Here is a 27,325-nt window from a genome sequence, read left to right on the forward strand (position 1 = left end):
ATGGCCGGGGCTGGATTTGAGTCGCTGGAGCGGTGCTTGGAGAAGCATCTGCCACTCGCAGACCTGCAGGAGGTCAAACGCATTCTCTATGGCAAAGAAACCAGGTGTGGGGCCTCGACTGGGAAGGTGGGGGACCTTGGGGCCAGCGGGTGTGGGTCTGGGGGACCAGGCAGAGTGCTTCAGAATCTGAAGGGCTCTACAAGGGCGGTGGTGAAGTACTGAATTGGCGAGCTGAGACCCTAGGAGGTCTAGATGTGACAGCTCTGGGAGCTCAGAGTTGCACAACTGAGAGTGAACTTTACAAGCCCAGAGGGAAAGGACGGTTTTTACTCTTTGTGCTTTCTCTGTGACCACCCAACTCTCTTTCCCAGCTTCCAGTGACCAGCTTCTTCCCCAGAGCCAGGCCTGTCCTCTAGGTGTCTGTCTAGGTCATTACCTCCTGTCAGAGCCCCCAGCTCCTCCTTCCTGCAGTGACCCAGCCTCTGGCGGACCCTTGGAGGGAGAGGCCTCTGAATCTGGTTGGCGAAGGAACTTTTCCCACTGGCAAGCCACAGGAGTTAGTTCCCATGCTCAGAGCAAATTTTTTCCACTCCCAGCCAGCTGTGTGCATCACTAGGACTTTCTGAGGGCAGTGCACTGCTGGACGCTGGGCATACAGAGCTGGAAGACACTTCCCCTTCCACTCTTGTTTCTCTTCAGTCCACTTCTCTCAAAGCAACCAGAAGATGTAAATCATATCCTGCTTAAAAGTGTATCAGGGATTCCCACAGCCCTTAGAATGTAATGCAAACTCTGACCCCATGCAACTCCTGACTAAACGTCCCACCACTTTCTTGCCCATTTGTGGGCTCCCCCAATCCAGCCAGACTGCGCACTCCCTGCCCTTGTGGCAGTGACCTTGAGGCAGGAACCTGACCTGCTCACCTGAAACTGGAGGGTGTTGATTGGATCAGAGATTCCCAGCCACCAGCTGATGTGGAGTTCCTGCAGGGAGGCCAGACCTCAGAGTCTCAGGTGTTTTCACAGCTAGTGGATGGTAAAGGTAGAACAGCTGCCTTTCGGGGTGGACATGGTACAGAAATTTGTCCAAAAGGGCTCTTTGTACCCAAAGAGGGGTGCCCGGGACTGGATGACCTTCAAGGCCCCTCCAGTGTGCTCATGCTGGATTACTGCTTCCCACCGCACGTGTTCGTCACGGGGGAAGCCTCTTAGAATTGAGGCTCCTAAAGAAGGTGTCCTGAAGCAGGGTGTGTCTCAGGGTGTTTAAGGGTGAGGTGGGCATGTTCCCCTGGGAAAAGACAGAGCTCGTGGGTGTCAGGGAGAGTCTTAGGAAAATAGAAATAAGTTTCCCACGTAGGGGACTGGCTGGGACCCATTCTAGAGCTCAGAGTAAGGACTGCCTTGTAAAAGGGACTTTGCACGTTTGGATCGCTCCAGGGTGGGGAGGGATTGGAATGGGAGGTAAAATGGAAGCCAAATTCCATTAATCAGTGATCACCAGGCCTCTTCCTGCGACTTGGCTCACAATAACTGAGTAAGTGGTTCCCCTTTTCCATTCTTTCTCCTTTTCCCTTTTCTTGGTTCTGTTCCACCCAGAACTGAGCCCTTCCAAGCTTCACCTCTAGGGTATAAACCTTTGTACTTGTGATTGAGTGGGATTTGGCTATGAACAGACTGCAAAGTGAAGATAGAAAATTAGTCATTTAGGGACTTCCCTGGTGGCGTAGTGGTTAAGAATCCATCTGCCAATGCAGGGGACACAGGTTCGAGCCCTGGTCCGGGAAGATCCCACATGCCTCAGAGCAACTAAGCCCGTGTGCCACAATTACTGAGCCTGCGCTCTAGAGCCCACGAGCCACAGCTACTGAGCCCACATGCCTAGAGCCAGTGCTCTGCAACAAGAGAAGCCACCACTCACAGCAACTAGAGAAGGCCCGCACGCAGCAGCAGACCCAACGCAGCCACAAATAAATAAATAAATTTATTAAAAAGAAAAGAAAAGAAAATTAGTCATTTAAAAATTCTTCTGTTCACTTCTCATGGCCTGACTCAGGCATGGCTGCCTCTATGAATGCCTGATGGACCTGAATCCTCAGCCCCTCCCCTGGACTCCCCCTTTGCTCCACACAAGACCAGCTTCCCACCCCAATAATTGCTGCACCCAACACAAAGATGACGCTTAGTAAATGTTTGCTAAGTGAATGAGCTAAATGGGCCTTTGCCTGTGCCAGACAGATGAAATCCCCAGAGAACATCAACTCTCAGTTTTAAGACAGCCAGAACCAAGAAACATTTATTCATTCAACAAACATTGTTTATTTTTGACTTGGGCACTAGAGGTACAAGGATGAGTTAGCCACGGTTCCTACTCTCGAGGGACTTTCTGTCTTTTGGTGGTTGTCCTACATCATGGTTCTGAAGACCAGAAGTACAAAATCAAGATGTTGGCAGGAATACAGTCTTCCAAAGGTTCTGGGGGAGAATCCTGCCATGCCTTTTCTAGTTTCTGTGGCTTCTGGCGTTCCTTGGCTTGTGGCAGCATCACTCCAATCTCTGCTTCTGTCTTCACTTGGTCTTCTTTTCTCCCTGTGTCTCTCCTCTGGGCGTTTCTTAGCCCATCACTGGATTTAGGGCTCACCTGGGTAATACAGGATGATCTTATCTTGAGATCCTTAACTACATCCACAAAGACTCTTTTTCCAAATAAGGTCCCATTCACAGGTTCTGAGCATTAGGACGGTGGACATATCTTTTGTAGGGGCCACAGGTCAGCCCACTACAGAGATTCTGCAGAGGTGGGCGTCAGGGTGGGGGGAGGCTGGGTTTGGGATTGTCCTAGAGATGGTCATTCCAGGTGGAGGAGTGGGTGCAGAGTAGGAATCTGGGGGTCCCAGTGTTAAAGGGGCAGAGGAGGTGGAGATTTTGTGGTAGACTCCAGAGGTAAGGATGCGGGGGGGACCCTAGGGTCAGTATCAAGGATGCTGATCGGGACAGGGACTCAAGGTGGCTCAAGGAGGTCTGTAAGGATGGGGACAGCAGGGAGTCCACTGGCTTTAGCAACCAGTAGGCTGGTGGTTCCAGAACAAGAGAGGCCTGTGTAGAGCACGCTTCCCTTCTTTCTTTTTTTTCCTGGTTTTTTAATGGGAGAGACTCAAACAGCTGTCATGGTGAATGTGGCAGGTCTGCAGGAGACAGGGAGAGATGTCCAAAGTGGGTATATCATTAAGTGAGAAAGACATGAAGGGACTTCCCTGGTGGTCCAGTGGTTAAGACTCCGTGCTTTCAATGCAGTGGGGCACAGATTCGATCCCTGGTCAGGGACCTAAGATCCCACATGCTGCTTGGCGCGGCCAAAAAAATAAATAAGGGCATGTAAATGGAAGAGTAGAACATACAGAAGGACACCTTTGTATGTGTAACACACACGCATATCGAAAAATATTGGAAAGATACATAAGACATTGTTAAGGAGGTTGTCTCTAGGTTCTGAGATGGAGGGGAACTCATTTTACATTTTCCACTGTTTGATTATTACCCCCCATGAGCATGTGTTTCTTTTGTAACAAAGCTCTGGTTTAATTATTTAAAACGCTGATGGTAAAGAGCCATTAGAGGGGAAAGAGAAGTTCTAGAAGCAAGAGCTTGCCAAAGAAGCTGGGGCTGGGCTCCCCTGGGCAAGGTCTGCCTTGACCTCGCTGGAAAGGGGGGTGCCCGGGGAAAAGGCCAGGGGATGTGGGGAGCCAGGACAGGAAGTGATGGGCTTTCCTCCTTGAAGTTGTAGGTGAGGCCCCCAGGGTGGGGGCCTTAGTATCAGGATGAGGGGCAGAGGGGCAAGAGCCAACTGTGGGGACCAAGGGAGGGTTGGGGGCAGCACGGAGCCCCCTTTGTGAGGTTGTGGCCCATTTGCTGGTCTCCACCACGGCTGGTCGGTGCCACACCACATCCTTGAGCCAAGCCTTTGGTGGACACAGCACATGGTTAGAGAATGGGGCTCAAGGGCCAGTTGGGTTCTCCAGGATGAAGCAGGCAAGATTGGGTGAAGGAATGCCAGGGTAACTGGAGGGCGGGGAAACCTTCAGGTAGTGGCCAGACAGTGGGGGGTGCTGGGGAGACGTAGAAGAGCCCAGAAGGCAGTGGAGGCCTGGCCTTCATGGCCTAGGGGACCGGTGTGTGCAGGGAGCTGTGGGCAGGGATGGGAATGGAGGCAGGGAGGTCGAGCATCGTGGAATGATGGGGCTGAGTGTTGAAGGTAGAAATGTGGGGAGAGCTGACAGCTGCAGTCAGTGGGTGGGAAGAGTTAGCCAGAGGAAGAAGGACCCCTTCCAGGTGATGGTTACAGCTCGGCTTGCAAACCTGAGGCGAGCTTTTCCACCTGATGTCTTCCTGATTGACTGTGCAGGCTGAGGACGGCCTACCAGGACCACTCCCAAGGGCAGCCGGCCCCCAGGCCCTCCTTCTTGTCCTGGCCACCATGGTGACTTGTCCGGGGGAGTGGGGGCGTCCGCCTGCAGGTGGGGGACTGTCTCTGAGGCAGTCATGGCAACAGGAGGCACAGTGTGGGCACTGCTGCTATTTCTAACCTGCTGAAGCACACGGAACCCTGACTAGTTGAAAAGCAGGCTGATTGTCAGGGGCGGAACCCAACTCCGAGCTGTCAGGGCCATCACAGGGAAACTGCCTGGCAGGGGGCGGTGGCAGGGGGCTCAGGCTGACAGGGCTGTGATTTTGAAAGGAATGTCTTTAAGAAAGTGGTTTAAAGTAGGAGAGAAATATTATTAGATAATGGTTGTCAGGTTATTTTTTGATGCATTCTCTGCGTATTTCATAACCACTGTGCCCCTACGTGGTAAGGCCTTCCTGGCTGGGGGCCCTGTCCCATGCCCCTGCGGGTTTCACCCCTGGGCCAGGCACAAAATGGGCCATGTGGTCCATGGTCACTTTGGTGGGAGGTTTTATAAATAATCCACTTGCCTCTGTTAATAAATCACAAACAGGGATGAGCCCTTCAGCCTTTGGTCTGGACATCTGGGCCCCGCCACGCTCACCCAGCATCGGGCAAGGAGCTGCCCTCTCCCCTGGCGGGAAGCAGGACAGGATGGGGTGGGGGGGGTCACCAAAGACTTGTAATCCTTAGTGGCAAATGGCCACGGGACCCTCCGTCCTGCTGTCGTCCTGGCCTGTCTTCCTAGCCGGCTCCCAGACTCCTTCCCAACAGCTCCTTTGTCTCATCACAACCTGCTGCAGCCCCCAGGCTCAGCACGGTCCTCTGACTCTAGTCCACAGACATTTTTGGGAATCTGTTCCCTCTTTCCTGTGCTTCCTGCTGAGACTTCAATTCCCGCCACCCCCCCACCCCCCGATTTCAGCAGCTCCAGCATCAACCTTGTGACTAGTTTCCCTGCTGCCCCCTCCCCACTGCCCTCCTCCGCCCAGCCAGACCATGCCGTTCCCAGCTCCAGTCTCCCCAGGGAAGCCCGTTCTCCACCCACTGGGCCCAATTCTCCAGCCCCGCCCCAGCTTCCCACGTGTGGCCACGGCCCTGACCCTGGCCGGCTCCTGGGCCTTCTTGCCGGGACGCTCCCACCTCTTCTCTGCCTGAGGAGTGACTCTGGAGTGTCATTAAATGCAGCAGACCTCAGGCAGATCATGTCCCCTCTTTCCTGCCTGTTTAGGAAGCTCGACCTGCCCAGCAGGGCTTTTGAAGCCGCCTCCAAAGGGGACTTTGAGCTGCAGGGCTATGCCTTTCAGGCTGTGGCGGAGCAGCAGAGGAGGCCCCGGACCGTGCGCATGGGGCTTGTTCAGAACAGAACCCCCCTCCCTGCGGACACCCCCGTGGTGAAACAGGTTTGGTCTCTTTTGACTGTAAATACATAAACGGGCAGCTGGCCACTCTGTGCTTTGAACTCGATCTTGTCCCCGGATGGTTGCCCAGCGGCTCTGCCCTGGCCCCCCCCTTCCTTCCAGCCGTGTCTCTTGCTTTTCTTTCTCTTCTGGCTCCTACCCTTTCTCTGCCTTCCTGTCACTCCTCACTATTCTGTCCACCTTCCTTTCCACTTCCTCTCCTGTGATCGAGCTGAAGTTCCATTTACCAGTTGGGAGGGTGCCCCTGTGGCTCACGTGCTCTCCGTGGAACTGCCTCTCGGGCTCCTGCCAGCACACGCCAGTCAGGACCCATCTGTCCACCGTGTGTCCCTCTGCCTGGATCCTAAGATCCCCAGACATCGGTCAGATTGTGACTATGTCTCCTCAGCCCAGGTTGTCAGGTCATCGGGGGGCAGGGATGCTGTCATCACCACCCCCCAGAGCCTAGAAGCACGCTTGGCACCCAGCAGTCATCCGCGGGGCCCCGTGCACGCAGTTCCTCGAGGGAGACCGAGCGTCCATCAGGAAGCATTTGTGGTCTCTGGGTTTTCAGCCTGGTTCCTCTGGTTTGTCTTTGAACAAACACTTCTGAATGTCTCCTGGGAGCCAGACGTCATGCTGAGCACAGAGAACTTGAGGACACTGCTCCCAAGGAGCTCATGGGGTCATGGGAGTGACAGTGGAGGAATGTGACAGCACAATGGGAACAGCGCCACCATAGGGACACACGCAGGCCGGGGAGAATGCAGGTACCCCGATTCTCGGCCCCTTGCTGGAAGAGCTACCCCTCTGTGGGCAACACGTGATGTGGATAACACATCCAGGGAATTTTGGGTGGGGAAAGGGAGTACATTCTGGCAGAGGGCACAGCTGGGAAAGGCGAGTCATTGGAAGACACCATACACATGGGAGAACAGAAGTGGCAGGACAAGGCGTCCCCGAAGCTGTGGATGCAAGACGTCATAAGTGGACTGGGTCCTGGGGGATAGGGGGTGAGGGAGCAGTTAACCCAGGGGATGGTTGTGGTGTGTGGTGGGCCCACTGAGTGTGGCCCCTCTCACAGTAAGCACTCACATCCTCACGTCCTCCTCTTAGCAACCCCACGAGGTGGGCAGCGTTCTCCCCATTCTCCAGTCAAGGAAACCGAGGCTGAGCGAGGCAGCATTGAGTGTGTGTGGGACCCCAGAGCCTCCGCACTGCCACCTTTGACTGCAGACTTGGACCCAAGGACAGTCCAACATACCAGAACCTCCCACCCTCCTCGTCCTCTTGTAGCCGGCCACGTGGGGGTTGAGTTCTAAAGATGGTCTCAACCAACTAATCCTCACTGTTTAAATTGCCAGACCACTGCCCTGCACAGACGCATCGAGGCCATCGTAGACGTGGCTGCCATGTGTGGAGTCAACATTATCTGTTTCCAGGAAGCATGGAGTAAGTCTCTCTCGGGGTGCTTTCTCTGCTGCCTTCAGTGCTGTCTTATCTCCATGTTGCCAAGAGCGTCTGCTGCTTGATTTCTTAAAATCTCCTTTCTTGGGCCTCCCTGGTGGCGCAGTGGTTGAGAGTCTGCCTGCCGATGCAGGGGATACGGGTTCGTGCCCCGGTCTGGGAGGATCCGATATGCCGCGGAGCGGCTGGGCCCGTGAGCCATGGCCGCTGAGCCTGCGCATCCGGAGCCTGTGCTCCGCAACGGGAGAGGCCACAACAGTGAGAGGCCCGCGTACCGCAAAAAAAAAAAAAAAAAAATCTCCTTTCTTTTCTCATCCATAGAAAGGTTCTTTGTCAACAACACCAGCAACCCCAGAACCCCAGACTTCCTCCTTCTCGCGTGCCTCAGTATCTCGTCTGAGCCTCGGCCTTCCTCCCAAACTTGAATCCGTTTACTCCTTCCTCTCACCTCCTTACCTCTGCCCTGATCCAAGGCATGTCAGCATCTCCTCAGCTTCTGTAATCGCCTCCAGCTGGTCTCCTCCACTCTGGCCCCTTCTAACCGGCTGCCCACACCTTCTAGGAAAGATCTGTATGAAAACTCTGCACTGCATCATCTGTTCCTCCCCATCTCTGCCGGGCTCTGCCCTGACCTTCTGATACTTTACTCCCCTCCCCCAAGGCCACTGCGCCTGCTGTTCCCTCCACCCAGAGCCAGAGCTGGAGCTGGAGCATTCCTCTCCCCTGGCCTGTAACCCTGCTCGACCTTCGGATCTCAGCTCAGAGCCTGCCTCCCTGTGTAAAGCTGCATCCCTATTAAATACTCCTGCTACCTTGTACCTCTTTATTTTATTTTTATTTTTTGTCATAGTTATACACGTTCATGGTTTAGATTTAAAGGGGTCTACAAGGTCTGTTACCAAAAAATAGCTATCCTTTTCCCCAGAGGCAGCTACTTCTTCTCTGAGCTGGTTCTTTTGGAATTTACCTTTGCTTGTGTTACTGCTTCCTAATTTTTCAGTTTTGCATCATTTATTGACTTCCCATGATGGAAGGAGACAGTGTAGTCCTTTGCCCTCTCCTGCCCCCTCTACGCACATGTACCCTTCCTGGTCTGTCCCCAGTCCATTTGCTACCAAGATTCAAAGGAAATCGCTTTGATTTCTTTCCCTGAATAGCTTTCTGTTTTCCCTGCAGTTTGCTTTGTTTACTACATGCTTACCACAAAGTCTACCCCAAACTTTCTGCTGGTTTCCTAAATCCCTCTAAGAGGTTTAGACACATGAAGTAGTCTATTGGTTTCATCTCCTCACAGGAATCTGTCACAGAGCCTTCTGGCTGCTCTTCTCTGAATTGGTTTCCCCCTCTCTGCCATCCCAGGACTCCCTTCACCATCATCCAGGGGGGGTCCCTCTGCCTTGCTTTTGTGTTTCTCCTATCTCACAGCTTCCTCTTTCTTGCTTTTCCCCCTCATTTTGGTTGAGTAGACTGTTTGAGACCTTGCACATCTGAAAATATTGCTGGATAGTTTGGTTGGGTATAGAATTCTGGGTTAGAAACAATTTTCCTTCAGAAATTTGAACACTTTGCTCCATGTCTTCTGGCTTTGGGTGTTGTTGACTAGTCTAAGACTATTTTGATTTATGCCCCATTGTATATGGCCTGTTTTCCCCTAGAAGGTTGTAGGATCTCTTCTTCTCCAGTACTTTGAAATTTCATAATGATGTGCCATGGAGTGTATCTATTTTAATCCATCCTTCTAGACACTTCAGTGAGTTCTAACAGTCTAGAAACTTGAGTCTTTCAGATCTAGGAGATGTTCTTAGATTGTTTCATTCGTGATTTTCTCCCCTTTTTTCTCTCCTCTTTTTTTTTGATACTCCTTGCTGTTAGAATGTTGGAACTCTGGACTGGATCCCTCATTTTCTTTTGTATTTGTGCCTATTTTTCATCTCTTTGTCTTTTTGTTCAATTTTCTGGTAGATTTTATCTAATTTGTCATTCAGACTTCTAGTTAGTCTTTTGTTTTTGCTGTCATATTTTGAATTTATGAGAGTTCTTTTGGTCTGAAATTTTCTATTTTATCACATCCTGTTCTCGTTTTATAGTTACAATATCTTCTCTTATCTCCAAGGATATTAAGTAATATTTTTTTTTCTCCCTGCATGGTTCCTAGTTACTCCAAGTTGGTCTCCCCGCTGCTGCCCCGATTACTTATATTTTAAGAATTGGGGATTAAAAAGCTGATTGCAAGCTCTGAGTTTGTGGGAGGGGCTCCTCCACTGAGTTTCATTATAGGATGACCGGGTTTAGCTGTTTGTTAGGAAATCGCCTATGGTAGTATCTTTGGGTCATTCTTTTCAGGCTGGTCAGATTCCCCAGAGAAAATTCATCTAATCTCCTGCCAAGAGGAAAGGACAGGAGTCCAGTATGCTTATGTTTAGTTAATCCCTTTGTTTTTATCACTCCACTCACCTTTGTCCTGGATTCCCCAAGGCCAGAGATCCTCTGTTTAACTGTCTCTAGAGAGTGAGCCTCTAGCTGGGGTGGGAGAGGCTCAACCCAGCCTCTTGGAGTGGAGAAGGGATCTAACTGCTTCTTAAGTAGACTTTTGACCAATCCTACTTATTTGTCGCCCCTCCCTGCGTCCCCACCTTCAGAGCTGCATGGTGCCTCTGGCTCCTGAGCTTTCAAGGGGTCTGTGATGGAGAGTGGGGTGCTTCCTGGCCTCCTCCACTGCGGAGGGGACTCAATATTCTCAGATTCACTAAGATATCTCCCGCCTCCCTCGGCTCTCCAGCCTCCCATGTTTTGTTGTTTTTGTTCCTGGCTCATGCCCTATCCCTGTGGGTTTATACCTGTACACAAAAAACCCTTTACTCTCATTTAATGGGGTTTCAGGAAAGAGCAAAGGAGTGCGTCCCATCTGCCACCTGTACCCAGAAGTTCATCACGTTCTTCACATTTCTCATTATACGTATACTCTTGTGTGATGCTTTTGATTTGTCTGCCTCTTCCATTAGACTATAATCTCCATGTGATCAGTGCCTCGGTGGTATTTATTTTTCCCACCCCAATCCCCACCTCTATTTTTTTAACATTAAAAAAATTTAATTGTAAAATATGCATACTATTACTATTGGTAAGTGTACAATTCAGTGACATTAAATACATTTGCAAAATTATGTAACTGTCATCACCATCTATACCCAGACCTTTTCATCATCTCCAGCCAAAACTCTGTACTCCCCTTCCTCTTCCACCCCTGATAACCTGTATTCTACTTTCTGTCTCTATGAATTTGACTACTCTAGGGGCCTCATGTAAGTGGAATCCTACAGTATTTGGCCTTTTGTGTCTGGCGTATTTAACTGAGCATCATGGTTTCAAGGTCCGTCTGTGTTGTTGCATGTGTCAGAGTGTCCTTCCTTTTTATGGCTGAATAATATTCCATTGTTTGGATGGACCACATTCTGTTTATTCTTTCCCCTACCCAGATTTTATCTTTAGTGGCTTAAATAATCCTTGGTACATGACAGACACTAAAAAATATTTATTGGATGGTTTAACCAACTTCTTCTCTTTCTTGGATCAGGAAAACTCCTGCACATCCATCAAGGCCTAGCACGGATACCCCCTCCTTTGGGGGGGCCCTGGGGACTCCCCTACACAGGTTCCCTTTCAGCTCCCATCTTGGCTGGCAGCTCCTGAGGGCAGGGCCTGGTCCAAGCCTGAGCCTGCCTCATGGAGTGTTGGTTCAGTGAATGTGGAACCCCCTTCCCCTCTAATTTGGAAACTGTAGTTGGAACTTCACAGCCGACCTCCCCCAACCTCCCTTCCACATGCTTCTTTTGAAAGTTTGTTTACATTACAGCAGTTGTGAAAACAGGAAAAGAAGCCATTAAAATGGAAATGGAGAAATTTGGAGCGCTTAGCAAGCTGAAATGAAATCGGAAAGGGAGGTTTTATTCTCTTGGGGCATTTGAGTCTCTCCTAATGCTCTGAAAGCTGAGAGTGAACAACGGTCATTAAGGATTGTTCTTTGTTATCAACAGCTTTCTTGTTGGCTTCCTTAAAATAGCTCATCCATCTTCACCGATGGCGCCTGGGGAGTCTTGACCTTGGTGCCAAGGCCCCCTGGGCTGGTGCTGGCAGAGGCTGCTGCCCACTTAGCTGCCTCCATGGGCTACCACCCTGGCAGCTGAGATGGTGGTAGTGCCATCATAGCACCAGGCTTCCAGGGACTGGAAGGAATTGGAGGCTGATGCTTCTCTTCTCTGTGAAATGAGGAGTCACACCAACTTCGCAGGGGTATTGGGGACATGCTGCCTATTACCAGGCCTGGCACCATGCTGGGCATATGGCCCGTGTTTGGAAAAGGTTGGTTGCAATTATTACCCCCAAACAGGCCACACAACCCATGCAGCAACCAGGTAGTCCTCGCCAGCCACATCACACAGCTTCCTACAAACCTTCCCTGCACTCTGAGTTTCAGAGTGACCAGAACAGTAACAAGCATCTGGAAACATCCGTTAGGCTAATCCTCCTAAAAGAAATGGACTTGGGTTATTGGGAGGAGGAAGATCTAAAGAGTACAGTCATCGGGCTTCCCTGGTGGCGCAGTGGTTGAGAGTCCACCTGCCGATGCAGGGGACACGGGTTCGTGCCCTGGTCCGGGAAGATCCCACATGCCGCGGAGCGGCTGGATCCGTGAGCCATGGCTGCTGGGCCTGCGTGTCCAGAGCCTGTGCTCCACAACGGGAGAGGCCACAACAGTGAGAGGCCCGCGTACCGCAAAAAAAAAAAAAAAAAAAAAAAGAGTACAGTCATCCCTCGGTATCTACAGAGATTGGTTCCAGGACCCCCAACCCTGCAGAGACCAAAATCCAGGGATGCTCAAGTCCTTTATATAAAATAGTGTAGTATTTGCATGTTACTTAACGCACATCCTCCCGTATACTTTAAATCTTTAAATCATCTGGAGGTTACTTGTAATACATAATACAGTGTAAATGCCAATTAAATAGTTGCCCGTGTGTGGCAAATTCAAGTTCTGCTTTTCGGAACTCTGTGGAATTTTTTTTCAAATATTTTCCGCCTGCTGTTGGGAGAACCCGCAGATGCAGAGGGCCAACTGTATGCGGAATTGGTCCAAACAAGGAATTCAGTACTCCAAATCGAAAAGAAAAAGACAAACAGCTCAGCAGGAAGTGGACAAAGGGTACGGACAAGATCATCTGGAGGATGAATCCAGAAAGGCCAGCAACCATGTGGCCAGGTACTCCACCTCACTGGTGACACGGGAAGCGCATGTCTAATCCCAATGAGATCCCAGCTCACAGCATCAGACTGGCGGGTGTGGATGCACGTGGCCGAGGCTGTCGAGCAGTGGGACACACTCAGCCAGAGGTACCTGGTGCCTACCCCCATCGCAGCCCCCCCCACCCCACAAAGCAAACTGCTGTTGAGAATCTGGTGTGCATGGCGTTCTTTGAATTGTTACTGCATGTATATGTACCTGCTTTTTTTTTTAAGCAAACAAAAATCAGTGAGTTAGTGAAATTTCCTATTGAATTAGCCCCCTAGATGGTGGCATCTAGCCAGAGGTCACAGAAATAATGCTTTTATCCTTGGGGAGTGCTCAGCCTACCCAGTGGTTCCCAAACTTCTGATGGTGTCATTAAATGAATGGCTTTTCTTGTTCCTGAGCAAGCCTCAGTCCCTGGGAGGATGAACATTCCTATGGTGATGTGTGAGGGTCCCAGCGCCATCCTCGGTGGCCCTCTGACACTGTCCCCAAGGAGCCTTTGTTGTTCTCTTAACCAACCAGCAGATTGGCCAGCAGCTCGGGATCTGCTGGTTGGGAACAGTTTCTGGCTGTACCTTTTGCAAAAAATTTTTAACATATATATGTATTGTTAAAATTGTGGTAAAATAGACATAATGTAAAATTTACCATTTTAACCGTTTTCAAGTGCACAGTTCTGTAGCATTAAGTACATTCACATTATTGTGTAACCATCACCGCTATCCATCTCCAGAACCTTTTCATCTTCCCAAACTGACACTCTGTCCCCCTTAAACAACATCTCCCCATTCTCCCCTCCCCCAGCCCCTGGCACCCACCATCTAATTTCTGTCTCTGTGAACATGCCTATACTAGGTCCCCCATGTAAGTGGAACCATATAGCACTCGTCCTTCTGTGTCTGGCTTATTTCAATGCGCGTAATGTCTTCAAGGTTCACCCATGTTGTAGCAAGTGTCAAACTTTCCTTCCTTTTTAAGGCTGAATAATATTCCATCTAATGGATGGACCACATTTTGTTAATCCATTTGTCCACTGGTGGACACTTGGGTCATTTCCATCTTTTGGCTGTTGTGAATCATGCTGCTGTGAACGTGGGTGTGCATGTATCTGTTCAGATTTCTGCTGCAAGTGTTTTTAAGACCATAGGAAGGACATTTGGCCTCGCCTCTTATTCTGCCATGAAGCCTAAAGGGGAGGCGTCCCCACAGCCAGGGATGGGCCTCAGAAGGCAGGCCAAGGCTCTTGGGGCTGGGGTCTCCTGTGGAAACCCTCCCCCACCAGGCCAAGGACCCCCCCTCAGAGACCATGAGCTTGGATGTGATTCTGACCTTTCTCCTCTCCACAGCTATGCCCTTTGCTTTCTGTACGAGAGAGAAGCTTCCATGGACGGAATTTGCCGAGTCAGCAGAGGACGGGCCCACCACCAAGTTCTGTCAAGAGGTAGGATGTTAACCTACCTTTAACTGTTAACTAACCTCTGGCAGCGACCAAACACGGACAGGTCACAAAGAGAGGCCGCAGCTGCCAGGGGTGGCCCTTCTCCGTGGAAAACACACCCATTTGGCTCTTGCTTTGCTGGGTGAGAATAGATAAGACTATTTAACTGCCCCTCGCCCCCTTTTTTAGTGTACTTTCTTTTTTTTAAAAATAAATTTATTTATTTATGTATTTATTTTTGGTAGTGTTGGGTCTTTGTTGCTGCGCGCAGAATTTTTCTAGTTGTGGCGAGCGGGGGCTACTCTTTGTTGCGGTGCACAGGCTTCTCGTTGCGGTGGCTTCTCTTGTTGCGGAGCATGGGCTCTAGGAACCTGGGCTTCAGTAGTTGTGGCTTGTGGGCTCTAGAGCGCAGCCTCAGTAGTTGTGGCGCACGGGCTTAGTTGCTCTGCGGCATGTGGGATCTTCCCAGACCAGGGCTTGAACCCATGTCCCCTGCACTGGCAAGTGGACTCTTAACCACTGCACCACCAGGGAAGTACCTAGTGTACTTTCACTTAAAATCAGAGTTTCAGAGCCAGAAGGGCCCTTAATGGCTTTTTAAGTGAGGGGGCTGCAGCCCACGGAGGGTGTCCTGGAGATGACTCCCGTAGTAGGGTCTGCAGCTGGCAAGTGCGGCGCTGGCACTCGGGGACTGAGGTCAAGGTCGAGTCTGTGTCCAGAGCTCTGCTACCCCACTTGCTGTTCGCCTGAGTTATGGAAGCATCTCTGCATGGCCCGTCTCATCAGTGTAGAAACTGGGCTTCCTTTTTCTTTATTAAAACCTCATAATACATGTTCTATGATCCCATTTATATGAAATGTCCCGGATAGGCAAATGCTTGGAGGCAGAAGGCAGATTAGTGGTTGCCAGGGGCTGGGCGGGGAGAGGGGTTGGGGAGTGACTGCTCACGGGGACAGGGTTTCCACTTGGGGTGTTGAAAATGTTCTAAAATTAGTTTGTGGTGTTGGTTGCACAACTCTGAATGTACTGAAAACCACTGAATGGCACACTTTGAAAGAATGGACTTTATGCTCCGTGAATTGTATCTTAATAAAGCGGTCATCCAGAAAACCCCAATGACATTCCAAGAGGTTACGAATGATGACTTATGCTTATTCTCACCTCGAAAAAAATAACTCCTTTCATTTCTCCAATGTCCCATTTCAGACTTTCTACATATACTTAGGGGCTTTTGGAGCAGAACTGTAATCATAGTGATTCTATCAATACTGAGTTGTGATTCCAAACATCCCTGTTCTCAGCCACCAGACTGTTGATTCTGTGCTACGAGGCAGGAAGTGACCGCAGATGGCGTGCCTGAACCAGGGTGGGAGGAAGGAAGAGCAAAGGGAGGATGGGGATGAGCTGGTTCCAGGGGACCCCTGTCTGCATCAAGGGCCCCGGGACCACAGCTGCCCCCACGTGGCTCGTAGCATCCCCTTCTGCCCGCCATGCCATCCCTCTGTTCTGTCATTAAGGTCAGAAGTAGCAACGGGCTGGTAAGAGCTGATGACAAATGACCAGCTGGGGCTGCTCATCCTGGTCACCAGATCCTGAACTTCTTATTTGAGACAAAAGGAATTTGGTGTCAAGAGTTATGTTTGGTTTGGTTCTGGGGTTTTTTGTATAGATGAGACATATGATTTATTTTATTTTATTTTATTTTATTTATTTTGGCTGTGCCACGTGGCATCTGGGATCCTAGTTCCCCAACCAGGGATCAAACCCACACCCCCTGCCATGGAAGCGCAGAGTCTTAACCACTGGACCACCAGGGAAATCCCTTTTTTCTTTGTTATTATGGTAAAAAACACATAACATAAAATTAATCATCTTAACCATTTTTAAGTGTACAGGTCAGTCACGTTAAGTATCTTCACAGTGTTGTGAAGCAAACCTCTAGAACTTTGTCATCTTGTAAACCTGAAACCCTCCACCCATGGAATGACCCCCTCCATCCCCAGCTGCTGGTGCCTGACGTTCCACTTTGTTTCTATGAATTTGCCTAGCTTAGATGCCTCACATGAGTGCACTCCTGCAGTGTTTGTCCTTTTGCGCCTGGCTGATTTCACTTGGCATAACGTTGTCAGGTTCATCCATGTCAGGGATGACAGCCATGTCATCCATAGGCCAGGATTTCCTTCCTTTTTAAGGCTGAATAATACTCCATTGCATGTATACACCACGATTTATTTAGATGCTTGTGTTGCTTCCACCTTTTGGCTGTCATGAATAGTGCTGCTCAGAACATCGGTGTGAAAGTCTACTTTTCTGCACGGTTGCTGGTCCTATGGTAACTGTGTTTAACTCCGCCAGGAATGCGGCATCATTTACGTTCCCGCTGGCGGTTTATGAAGGTTCCTGTTTCCCCACATCCTTGTCAACGCTTGTTACCTTCTTTTTTGTTTTGTCTTGTTATTGCCTCTGGATCTGAAGGTCTATGGGAAGTGGCATTAAGTCTTGCTTTTATTTTATTTGTACTGTAGGGTCTGTGATCTTTGTACAGGGCTCACAGCATTGGAAAACAAAAGACTTAGCTCTCTGTGCACCCTTTAGAATTAGGAAATCAGCCTTACCCACACTAAAAAGGTCCCCAGGGCTATTTTCAATATTTCAGAAATCCTGATATAACCCATACACCCTCTCATTAGGGTTGCTAGGCTAATTGAAATTTCAAGTGATTTAATTCTGACTAGAATTATTTAAGTTTAGACTGCTTAAGAATAGAGAATGCATTTCACCTATTAGCACAAACGTGGCATATAGTAAACGGTAAAGTGAATGAATAAATAATTATTATTCTCACTTGTATCAGAAAGAGAAAAAAGACTAATTTCAGTTATTTTGGGTATATACCCAGAACTGGCATTATGGAGTCATACAGTAGTTCTGTTTTTAATTTTTGAGGAATCGCCATACTGTTTTCCACAGCAGCTGTACGGTTTTTACACTCCCACCAACAGTGCACAAGGACGATGCTGGTTCCTATTTAGCTAAGCTTGGGCGTCAGGACAACGCTGGCATTTAGTCTTCAAGGAATAGATGCAGGGAGAGCTCAGAACCCCGTCTAGCTATCTAGGAGGACCACTAGATTCTTCCATAAAAATGTATGACACTTGATTTGAAAATAGGACTGTGCCGTGCTCATTTTTCCAGCTGGCGAGGAAGCATGACATGGTGGTGGTGTCCCCCATCCTGGAGCGAGACACGGAGCATGGGGACATCTTGTGGAACACAGCCGTGGTGATCTCCAACTCTGGAGCCGTCCTGGGCAAGACGAGGAAAAACCACATCCCCAGAGTGGGCGACTTCAATGAGGTGAGCTGCCCCTCGGATGACCAGCGCAGCTGCAGCACGGTGTGGCAGCAGCGCTGGGGGCCTCCCTGCACTGCACTGCATAACACAGGTGGATGGGATGCAGTGGGATTCCCGGTGAGTCCCAAATGCCTTTAGTGCAGAGGGCTATTTTTTAACAAATATAACCTGATTTGGCTTCCTGGAATTTTTCTTTGAAGTAAGTCGTATACAAATTAACACCAAAATCAATAGTGCCCAAGCGTGAAATGATTCCCATGGCCCCGTTCAGGCCCTGAGCTCCTCATCCGTCACAGTCTAGTTCTTGTTTGGTGGGGAGAGGTCCTTGTCCATGGCTCCCGTGGGGTCTGAGCCAGCCATGTCCACGTGTCAGGTGACAGCGAGGAATGTGTGTCTGTGCACAGGTGTGTTAGCTGGGGCTTGGTGCCCATAATCAGGCTGTAAGTCAGGGAAGCTGTTCTGGTCAGTTAATGCCCATCATGGGTGTGTAGGTGGAAGGAGGTGGATGTTTGAAGGAGGGAAATGAACTCCACCTAATGCCTAAGATATGAAGTCTGAACTTGATCTGCAGTAAGTACAGTTGTTCAGGATGTGGTATCCCCATCCTTTGCCGCCCTGCCTGATTGTGGGGGTCCCAGCCACTCTCAGGCTGGTCAGGCAGACGAAAAAGGATGTGCAGAGATAGCCAAGGCCCTCTGGGGAGAAAGAAGAAGCCAGCATTCCCCAGTGACAGCAGGAGGCGAGGGCGCGAAGACGTGCCCCTCACCTGTTTACCCTGGGATTAATCTTTAGCTCCCCACAGATAGTGACGGGCTTTTCTCAACACGCCAGGATCTGCTCTGGCGTCCACCCTGTGTGAGCATCCTGGCTGCTGCCCGACTCTGACGAATTTTGAAATTAATGGGAGGAGGCAAAAGGCAGGAAGCAGATCTGTGAGAGACCCTGACCAGCACCCCAAGGGGGCAGGCGGAGAGGCAGGGTTGGCAGGACTGTGTCCCACCTGCCTGCCACGCAGGGACATCCTTGACCCCAGGCAGGGTGCCCAGGGAGCTTTGTGGAGAAGAGGACTTTCAGAGTGGGATTCTAGTCTCATATTAGCCTTCGTTAGCTGGGCAGGTCCTGTGTCCATTGGGCTACGGTGTGCCCCCCAAGCAGGGTAAGAGCTGCTCTGGACGAGCCCCCGTCCCTTCAGTTCTAACCTTCTGATGGGAACAGGTGGTTGGTGAGGACATTGACCAACTTGTGTTAACACTGACCACACACCTCAGCCTCTAGTTGTACCATGATTGAAACCTCACCAAGTTTATCTTTGAAATACTGTGGGAAGTTGCTTTGGGGACTTTTTAACATGCCACAAAAGAAATTGTGGGTAAGTGCTCAAGCCACGGTGATTCCCCCTTGGGTCAGCTTGCTGTTATTGTGTCTAGGTTTTCAGATTTTGGGATTTTTTTTAAGTGGATTGAAATTTTGGAACTTAAAGTAGAGTCATACCAGGAGCATCCCTTTTGGAGTATGGATGACATTTCATTTTTCTGTCAAGTTTAAGGAAAGGGAAACTTGACAGCTCAGAGGCATCCATACATGACCCTTTGTCTTCCAGTCCACATACTACATGGAGGGAAACCTGGGCCACCCCGTGTTCCAGACTCAGTTCGGGAGGATCGCCGTGAACATTTGCTATGGGCGGCACCACCCCCTCAACTGGCTCATGTATAGCATCAACGGTGCTGAGGTCATCTTCAACCCCTCGGCCACCACCGGAGAGCTCAGGTCACTTGGCACAAGGGACTTGGGAGGGCTCTGGGAGCAGGCTGCAGGGCACGGAGGCAGGTTTGGGAAACAGCAGGCAGGTGCGACCACCAGGTCATCTGAACCCTGGGATGGTGCCAACTTTTCCGTGAAAAAAATCCTCCAAGTGTCAATTACGATCCCTCCTAAAGAGCTGTGCTGTACTGTAAAATACCATCCTTGGCTACGATGGTGTCTCAGGTAATTATAATCTCCCCCATCGCTGACAGGATTCAGAAAAGCTCCCCTTCTAAGGGGTCTGGAGCACCGGAGGTATCTGGCCAGCTTCAGCTCCCCCTCCTGTCACTGCTGTGCTCCTGGGGGGCTGGGAGGTGGGGTGACGAATGAGGAGTCCTAAGTCTCCTGTCTGCAGAGTCCGGAGCAGGGAGGGCAGACACCCCGACGAGAGAAGGAGCAGACGATGGGTCGGAGCTGAGAGGGTCCTTAAGACATCAGTCAGGTGGCTCTGAAACCTGTTTTTAGCCAACCAAGTGTTTCCTTCTGATAACACAGAACCCGTGTTTGGGTGTTAACCTCACCTCTGAGTAGATAAAGCTGTTGTGACCAGGGTAGAGGGTGGGCCTGGCAGCCCTGAGCTCCTGGGCAAGCCCGGGGCCCCTCACTGAATAAGAGCAGGCGGCTGAGATGACCCAGCACGACTGCACTTCCGCTGCTTCTCCCTCCCCAACGGCTGAGCTTCTGGGTGATTTCCAGCTTTGCATCATCAACAAGTACCAAAGCTCTAGGAATTTGTGTGCAAATACCTCTCTCCCCAGCTCACTTCCTCCAAAGCAGCATTCCTGGGTCGGGAGGTGCTGGCTTTCACTCTCTGTCATGGGGCAGGGCCGGGAGGGGGAGTCCCAGTCCCCACGTGGGGTCAGCTGGGGGAGTTCTGGGGGGCAGCCTTGAGTTCCCTGTCAGCCCACCCCTGTCATTCTTGTCCTCGCTCTCCATGAAATTTCAGTCTAATTTCTTCTAAAAGTCAGGATGTGACATTCACTTTACCTTTTTCTTGAGCATGATGCCCCCTCCACAGCATGACTTCCCTCAGTGTTCTGATCTGCACAGCAGGTCCCTCACAGAACGCAGACCCCTCTCTGCTACCCCAGACCTGCCGCCCCATCCATGCACCCCATCTTGTCTGAGTCTAGGGGGGCACTGTCGGGCAGAAGGGGACACTCGAGTCTTGGATCTCCCCTCAGAGAATCTCTGGGGGCCTCCTGGCAGCGTGGCCACTATGACAACGTCCGTCGGCAGTTGCGACAAAGGGTGATTCCTGGTCGTCGGGCCACCAAGCCTGGGCAGAACCTCTGGGCCCTAGAGCAGCCCCTCCTGCCGGCCATGTGTAAGACATCCAGCAAGCTCCATCTCCCCAAAAGGGTCCCTGGAGGATCCTGAAGCCAGTGCCCCACCGGGTACAGCTGCTGTCAGGCCAGGCTGGGCACAGCTGTGGCCTGGAATCAGATGGTCACCTCTCCAACCAAGTGCCCCCAGGCTTTTATCAGCCCCAATTAAGCGAACAGAAGCACCTTAACGTAATACACAGGTGTCCTTGGCTTATTAAAAGTTATCGATCTTCCTTCCTTGGCCAACAGTGGTCCAACTGGTGCCCTCCAAGGATGTGGTTCTGCTGGCAGTTAAAACTCTGACAGGTCTTTCAGAAGTAGTATGTCTCACAAGTTCCCACAGTGTCCACACCTTGACCAGATAATTATAGTCTGAGAACCTTAGCCTGAGGACGCATCTGAGAGAGGAGGGGAAGGCTGCCTTCCTGAAGATGCTTATGGCAGCATGATTGATTACAAGAAAAGCTGGAAGGGAGAGAGAGGTCAGAGTCAGGTCAACACCAGCCCACCTTTTCCATGGGTTATCGTACAGCCACTAAAACAAATCTTCATGGAGGTACTGCAGCATCATGATGAAAGCCTGTGAGCAAAAAGATGTTTCCAGACTGGGATCAGAACTCTGCAAAGACTGAGGATGGTCGTAGAGTGTGAGAAAATTACAACAGGTGGTTCACTAGGATGGTGCAACTCTGAGTTTCTTAAAATACTGAATGATTATTTGTAGAATTGATGGCAAGCACGATGCCAGGCAGCTCCCCACCACCTGCGCACAAGCATTGGCTTACAGCTTCTGGAAGCATCCATCCCCTTCTCCGTCATCTCCCACCTCCTGTATCAGAGCCCCCCCAGACACACACACGCACACGCACAGATTGGAAGGGTATCCTCATTTGTGGGTCCCACAGTTCCAAGCACCCAATGGAGGCAAAGTGCTTTTTGATGAACTGAGTCATCCTGACAAACCGTGCAGCCCGTGTGGTCAAGGATTTCTACCACGTATATGTGTTAATAGGAAAGCCGCCATCCCCACCCCTCGATGCCTTTCCCCTTCCCACTGTGATTATTTTTAGGGGCTTGTGTACACCGTGCTGGGAAAGTGGCAGATGTCCCCATACCCCCGCCGGGCTCTCCACGATTCCCGCATGCCCCGGCTCTCACGAACCTCCGGCTTCCTTTCCCTTGCTTGTTTTGAGAGCCTCCGTTTTATTGCCAGCTGTGGTTTTGAGTCCTGCACTCCGCACCCTCCCTGGAGAACTGCAAGAACGATGTTTTATGGCATTCGCTCTGCAACTGTCTGTTTAATTCCCGAAAATGTCATTGACGGGTGTGTTTCTGTAAAAATCGTTTCTTAAAAGTTTTGTCAGCTCGGCTTAGCAGCTGGAGTGGGGAGAAAAGCGGCAAAATGAGTCCCCTCAATCAAGCCTGTGATTTTTTTTCTTCCAGACTCGTGAATCCTCCTGAGAATTAGGCTTGTGACAAGCACCCACCCACCCCTTCCACCTACTCTCTGGTTTAAACCAGGTGCATGCTGACAGGAAGGAAGATTCCAGGGCATCCCGCTCCCAGTCACTCAGCGTTTCTAAGTGGGCATTACATCTGTCAGTTCAGAATCCTAATCACCTTGCTCCTCAGACAGATAATTAGTGACAAGGAGGCCCACTGAATCCCACGGCACATTTTCTTTGGTGGGCTGGGGAAGGACCTGTCTGGTTGGGGCAAAGTTTCCCACCCTGTCCCCGCTTCGCAGGTGCTGGACTGAGGGAGGCCTGCAGCTCAGCTGTGCCTGTGGGATGACTCCTTTCCGGGCCCGTAGAAGAACCAGGGGGCCTCGGCTGCGAGACTCAGGGTTCAGAAAAGGGAGATGTGGGGGGCACTGGGAAATGGGGGCCAGCACAGGGGAGGCGATGCCCACGTACAACCTAAATTCCTTTCAGGTGTACTCTGTTTGCTAGGCCTGAAATCTCCCCCTGTAGAGACTGCTTTGCAAGGCAGCACAGCAGGGTAGGGATTGGGGGACACGTTACACACAAGCCACCAGGGCCCCAGCTCCCTTCTGACATTTACCAGCCTGACCCCCACCTGGGAGGAGGGAACGAGTGAGAAGCAGCAGTTAAGGGGTTCCTGCAACAGCCTCCCACCCCACCCCGCCCCCAGAAGCTTCATCTGCATGGTCTCTGAGGAAGTTTCAGAAAAGGAAACTGAGTCAGGGTGAGGCTTTGATCCAGGGCTGCTTCTGCTGCGTTGGGCCCTCTCCAAAAGGCCGCTTTGGCTTGAGCCGGGGACGAGCTGGCCTGTTTGTGGGTTTGGGGTCACCCACGGACGCAGTGAGTCTCCCTGGCCATCCCCACCGCAGGCCTGGAAGGCTGGCACCCGGGCTGCAGCTCGGGGCCGAGCATCCTCTGAGCTTGGCTGGGAAGTCAGCAACCTGGTTCCTCTCCTTCCGCTCTCACAGTGAGTCCCTGTGGCCAATCGAGGCCAGAAACGCAGCCATCGCCAATCACTGCTTCACCTGCGCCATCAACCGGGTAGGCGAGGTAAGTGCCCGAGGCCTGGCCTCCAGGAAGCCCTCCTGCAGCTGCTGCGAAACCTGCCTGCCAGCGGGGCCCAGGCTCTTCAGAGCAGCAAAAGCCACAAGGGAAAGAACTGCTGTTGCTGTGGCCCTGCTGGAGACACCTGGTGTTATACCTCCTCTCTGCATGCAGGCACGCCCCACATGGTAGGGTCCCAGCAGGGGGCAGACTGGCTTCTGTCACTTTGAAAGAAAGCACTGTCCCTCCCCTGTTTTTGTCTGTTTTGTCTTTAGCTGAAACCATTTTGAAAGGCTCTCACCTCAGTACCCAGTTTCTCCCCACCCACCCTTGACCTCATGCACCAAAGGATTCTGACTACAAACACCATGTATTTATTGCAAAACAAATCCTCTTCCTCATTCTTACTAATCAGATGTCAAACTCTAATCAGAGCATCTGATCAATCTGAGAGAACACTAAGTCGGTCTAATTTCTGACAACGTAAAGAAACTCGGTGTTTTAATTAGCCCGCGTATCCCTGTCCCTGCTGGATGCACAGTTTCCATTAGGCTTCTGGAAGATATTGAGAGCCACGAGCAGACACCCGCCCTGCTGCCTTCACAGACCCCAGGCTGGGCTTTATGACTCCAGCACACGAGCCTCAGAGGCCCTCCACGGCCCTGGGAACCACTCTCTGCAATGACTTTCTCTTCTCCCAGCAGATGGCAAAATCCGGGTCTTCCCCTGGCTGGTCAGATGCCCCGCTGGCCGCCTGCTGGCCTGGGGCTAGGACTCAGCAGGGACGGTTAAGTTCAGGCTGGTCCACATCACTTTAACTCCTAACTCCCTCACCCCAGCCTGACGTTGATGAACAACCCAGCAGCGCCCCCTATAGGTGTGTCTTACCTTGGTTTTATTTCCCAGGAGTTCTTTCCGAACGAGTTCACCTCTGGGGATGGCAAGAAAGGTATGTCCCGAGACTTTCCGTGGGACCGCATATGAGGGGTGGGCCTCACTGTTCCTTCCCCGTCTGCCGCTTCCAGGCAGGGTCTACCCCACAGACTGTGTCTGCACAGCTGTGTTCCCATGTGGATCGGCATTCCTGGCCCTGTGACCACCTCATTCCCCAGATGAGGATGGAGTAGAGATCAGACTCCATCCATCCCCCGGGACTAGGGTGAAGATGGACTGAGGTGTGGGGGAGCCCTTTGTGAGCGCCCTGAAATAGGGGTGCATCATCCACCCCGCAGACCTCACTCCCCGCTTCCTTTGTCCTCGTCCACACCCCTCAATCCCCAGCTGTACAAATGCCCCAGAGCCCGGCATGGCTGCCTTGGGTTCCTAGAATCCACAGCTTGCTTTGATCTGAGGGCAGGTCTCACCTCACCTCTGCTAGGAATCTGCCCCCCGCCCCCCGCCTCACCTCTCTAGCCTGGAATGTGGGAGGGGGGCTGCCCCCTCACCAAGGAGGTGTCTGAACTCGCTCATGGTTCCCGCCCTGGGAAGCAGGGGGCGCTGAGGGGGTCTGTCTCCCAGAAAAGCATTTCCTGAAAGGGCTCCACATCCCCCACAACGTGAGGCCTTGGAGACCTCCTGAGTCCCACTTAGCTCCCTGCAGGAAAGTGAAGCCAGCTGGGCCCTGCACTGTGCCCACATGCTCCCTACACACCTTCAGGGTGGCTGTTACCCTGCTTTACTGGTGAGGGGACCGAGGCATGGAGGGAGGGTGAGGGTGACACAGCTGGCACGGCTGGCGAGGGCAGAGCTGTCAGCTTACCTTGCGGGGCCACCACAGGAAGCCCTGCAGAGTCATGCAAATCCCTTGGGCTATAGTGGCTGATGCTGGAGCCGGAGGCCAATACCTCTACTAGGGTGACCTGTAAAAGGTTCCCGGGGCAGAGGTGAGGGTGCTGAGGTTGACATGCAGCCACTTGCTGGGCCTCCAGGCCCAAGGAGGGAGGCAGGTCCTTGGGACCTTGGCCACCACTGGGAAGGGAGGTGGGGACCCTTTGTCCTGGGAGTCTCTTGGTGCACCCGTCCCCCTGCAGAGTCCACCCATGTCTGCCTGAGCTCACGGGGGCCTTGCCTTTGCTCCTTCACAGCTCACCGGGACTTCGGCTACTTTTATGGCTCAAGCTACGTGGCGGCCCCTGATGGCAGCCGCACCCCCGGGCTCTCCCGCAACCGGGATGGGCTGCTGGTCACCGAGCTCGACCTCAACCTCTGCCGGCAGGTGAATGACATCTGGGGCTTCAAGGTGGGTCCTGAGTCCCCTGCTCCTCTGCGTGGGCCCTTCCTGTCCCCAGTCCTGGGAACTGCGGCTGCTGGGGGCCTCAGGGACAGCCGCGTGAGGCTACGAGTTGAGCAGAAGGTCCGGTGTCTGCCTCCTTGAAGGCCAGGGCCGGTGCTCAGGGGAGGAGCCACTGGGTCAAACGATTACCAGGCAGCCGGCCTCAATAAATTCTCTGCTCATCTGATTTAGATTCTGGGCACCTTCAAGCAAATTAATCTCAATTTCATTTGTCCAGAGAATACAGTGGATTGGCCTCGCTAATCCCTTTTTCCTTTCCAGGCATTTGCACTTGTCACAAGGTAAATGTGCATGTCTGGCTCTGCCTGTTGCCAGGCCCCAAGCCTAGGCCTTGACAATGGAGGGAAGTGGGTCAAGCAGAGAAATGGGATCCAGGCCTGGCTCTGCCACTGCCTTGCAAGCCCCTTCTGCTCCCGGCCTTAGTACTCCCATTTGTAAAACAAGAGGCTGAACTCGAAGGCCCCAGGTGGCCTTGGAGATCAATACCCTGTGACACCACAGGAGTGTAAGTGCCCACCTCCTAGGATAGGGTGCTTGCAGCCTGGGACCCCCCCAAAATATGGCATCTCATCAAGGACACAGATGGAGTTTGCTGTGTTAGTGTGTAGCAGTATTTCCACCAACTCTGCACCCACTTATAAGAAAATCATCAGATGTAGAGAACAAACGTATGCACACCAAGGTGGGAAAGTGGCGGGGGGTGCGCGGGGGTGGGATGAACTGGGAGATTGGGATTGACATATATACACTAATATGTATAAAATAGATAACTAGTAAGAACATACTGTATAAAATAAATAAATAAATAAAAAGAAAGAAAATCATACACACAAATGAACATCGCATTGTCAGGACGGAATGACTTTGCCCAGCATGTCTGGAAGGGACCAGGACTTCGGATCCAGCCAGATGTGGGCTTTAGGCCTGACTCCCCTGTTACGTGAGGGTGGGTCCTTGGGCATGTTTCCTGAGTCCCAGGTTCTCATTGGACAGAGAAGGCACTGCCCACATGAAAGTCTCCTGGCCTATCTCTCCTCCTCCGGAAGCTTAGATTAATGCAGGATTCCACACAAATTAGAAGTTGGAACCAATAAACAGAATGGTTTCTCATTAGTAACTTTTTTTTTTTTTTTTTTTTTCTGTACGCGGGCCTCTCACTGTTGTGGCCTCTCCTGTTGCGGAGCACAGGCTCCGGATGCGCAGGCTCAGCGGCCATGGCTCACAGGCCCAGCCGCTCCGAGGCATGTGGGATCTTCCCGGACCGGGACACGAACCCATGTCCCCTGCATCGGCAGGCCGACTCTCAACCACTGCGCCACCAGGGAAGCCCTCATTAGTAACTTTTTGAAAGCGGAAGCCTTCCCAAGCTATGGTGGGCATGAGTTCCCGTCAAGGCTTTAGAAAGGAGGGAGGGAGGGAATGCTGGGGTGTGAGCACCCTGGGTGAGCTTTCCGGCCCCACCCCCAGCCTCTCCCAGCCTCTGTCTGTGTCCATGATGAGATGCCATGTGGAATGGATGGGCCTCCAGAGCCAGGGGACCAGGGTGCGAATCCCAGCAACTCCACTCCTGGCTCGTGACCAGGAGCAGGTCAAGCCCTCCTCCCTCCTGCCGTGGAGCCACCACACCTTCTGGCGGAAGATCACAGAGGTCTTTCAGCAGGAGGGGCTAGGGAGTGTGAGTCATCACCGGCATCCGTGATCTTCGCCACAGCCCCGGAATCGTTGCCAAAAGGTTACACGGGGGTTGTGCCTCTATATTATACTCTGAGACTGTCCTGTCAACCAGTCTTCCTAACGCATTTCTGTCCCATGGCTGCCCTCCAGTGGCAGTAGGTGGTGGTGAGCAAATGAGGGCGGTTATGAAACGGGAACCTCTAAAGTCTGTGTTTCGCTTTCAGATGACAGGCAGATACGAGATGTATGCACGGGAGCTTGCCGAAGCTGTCCAACCCAACTACAGCCCCAAGACTGTGAAAGAGTAG

At 51.7% G+C, this 27,325-nt stretch overlaps 1 protein-coding gene across 1 annotated transcript; it reads left to right on the forward strand.

Annotated features, from left to right (window-relative positions):
• UPB1 (beta-ureidopropionase 1) lies at positions 1–27,325 on the forward strand (the record flags this gene model as incomplete). The annotated part of the gene is made up of 10 exons (XM_079717610.1): positions 1–104; positions 5,673–5,844; positions 7,206–7,293; positions 13,942–14,036; positions 17,230–17,391; positions 18,989–19,158; positions 22,975–23,056; positions 23,957–23,999; positions 25,135–25,289; positions 27,242–27,325. The coding sequence occupies 10 exons, from the start codon at positions 1–3 to the stop codon at positions 27,323–27,325; spliced, it is 1,155 nt and encodes a 384-aa protein (XP_079573736.1).

The sequence above is a fragment of the Hyperoodon ampullatus genome, assembly GCF_949752795.1.
Source record: "Hyperoodon ampullatus genome assembly, chromosome: 13".
Taxonomy (NCBI): Eukaryota; Metazoa; Chordata; class Mammalia; order Artiodactyla; family Ziphiidae; genus Hyperoodon; species Hyperoodon ampullatus.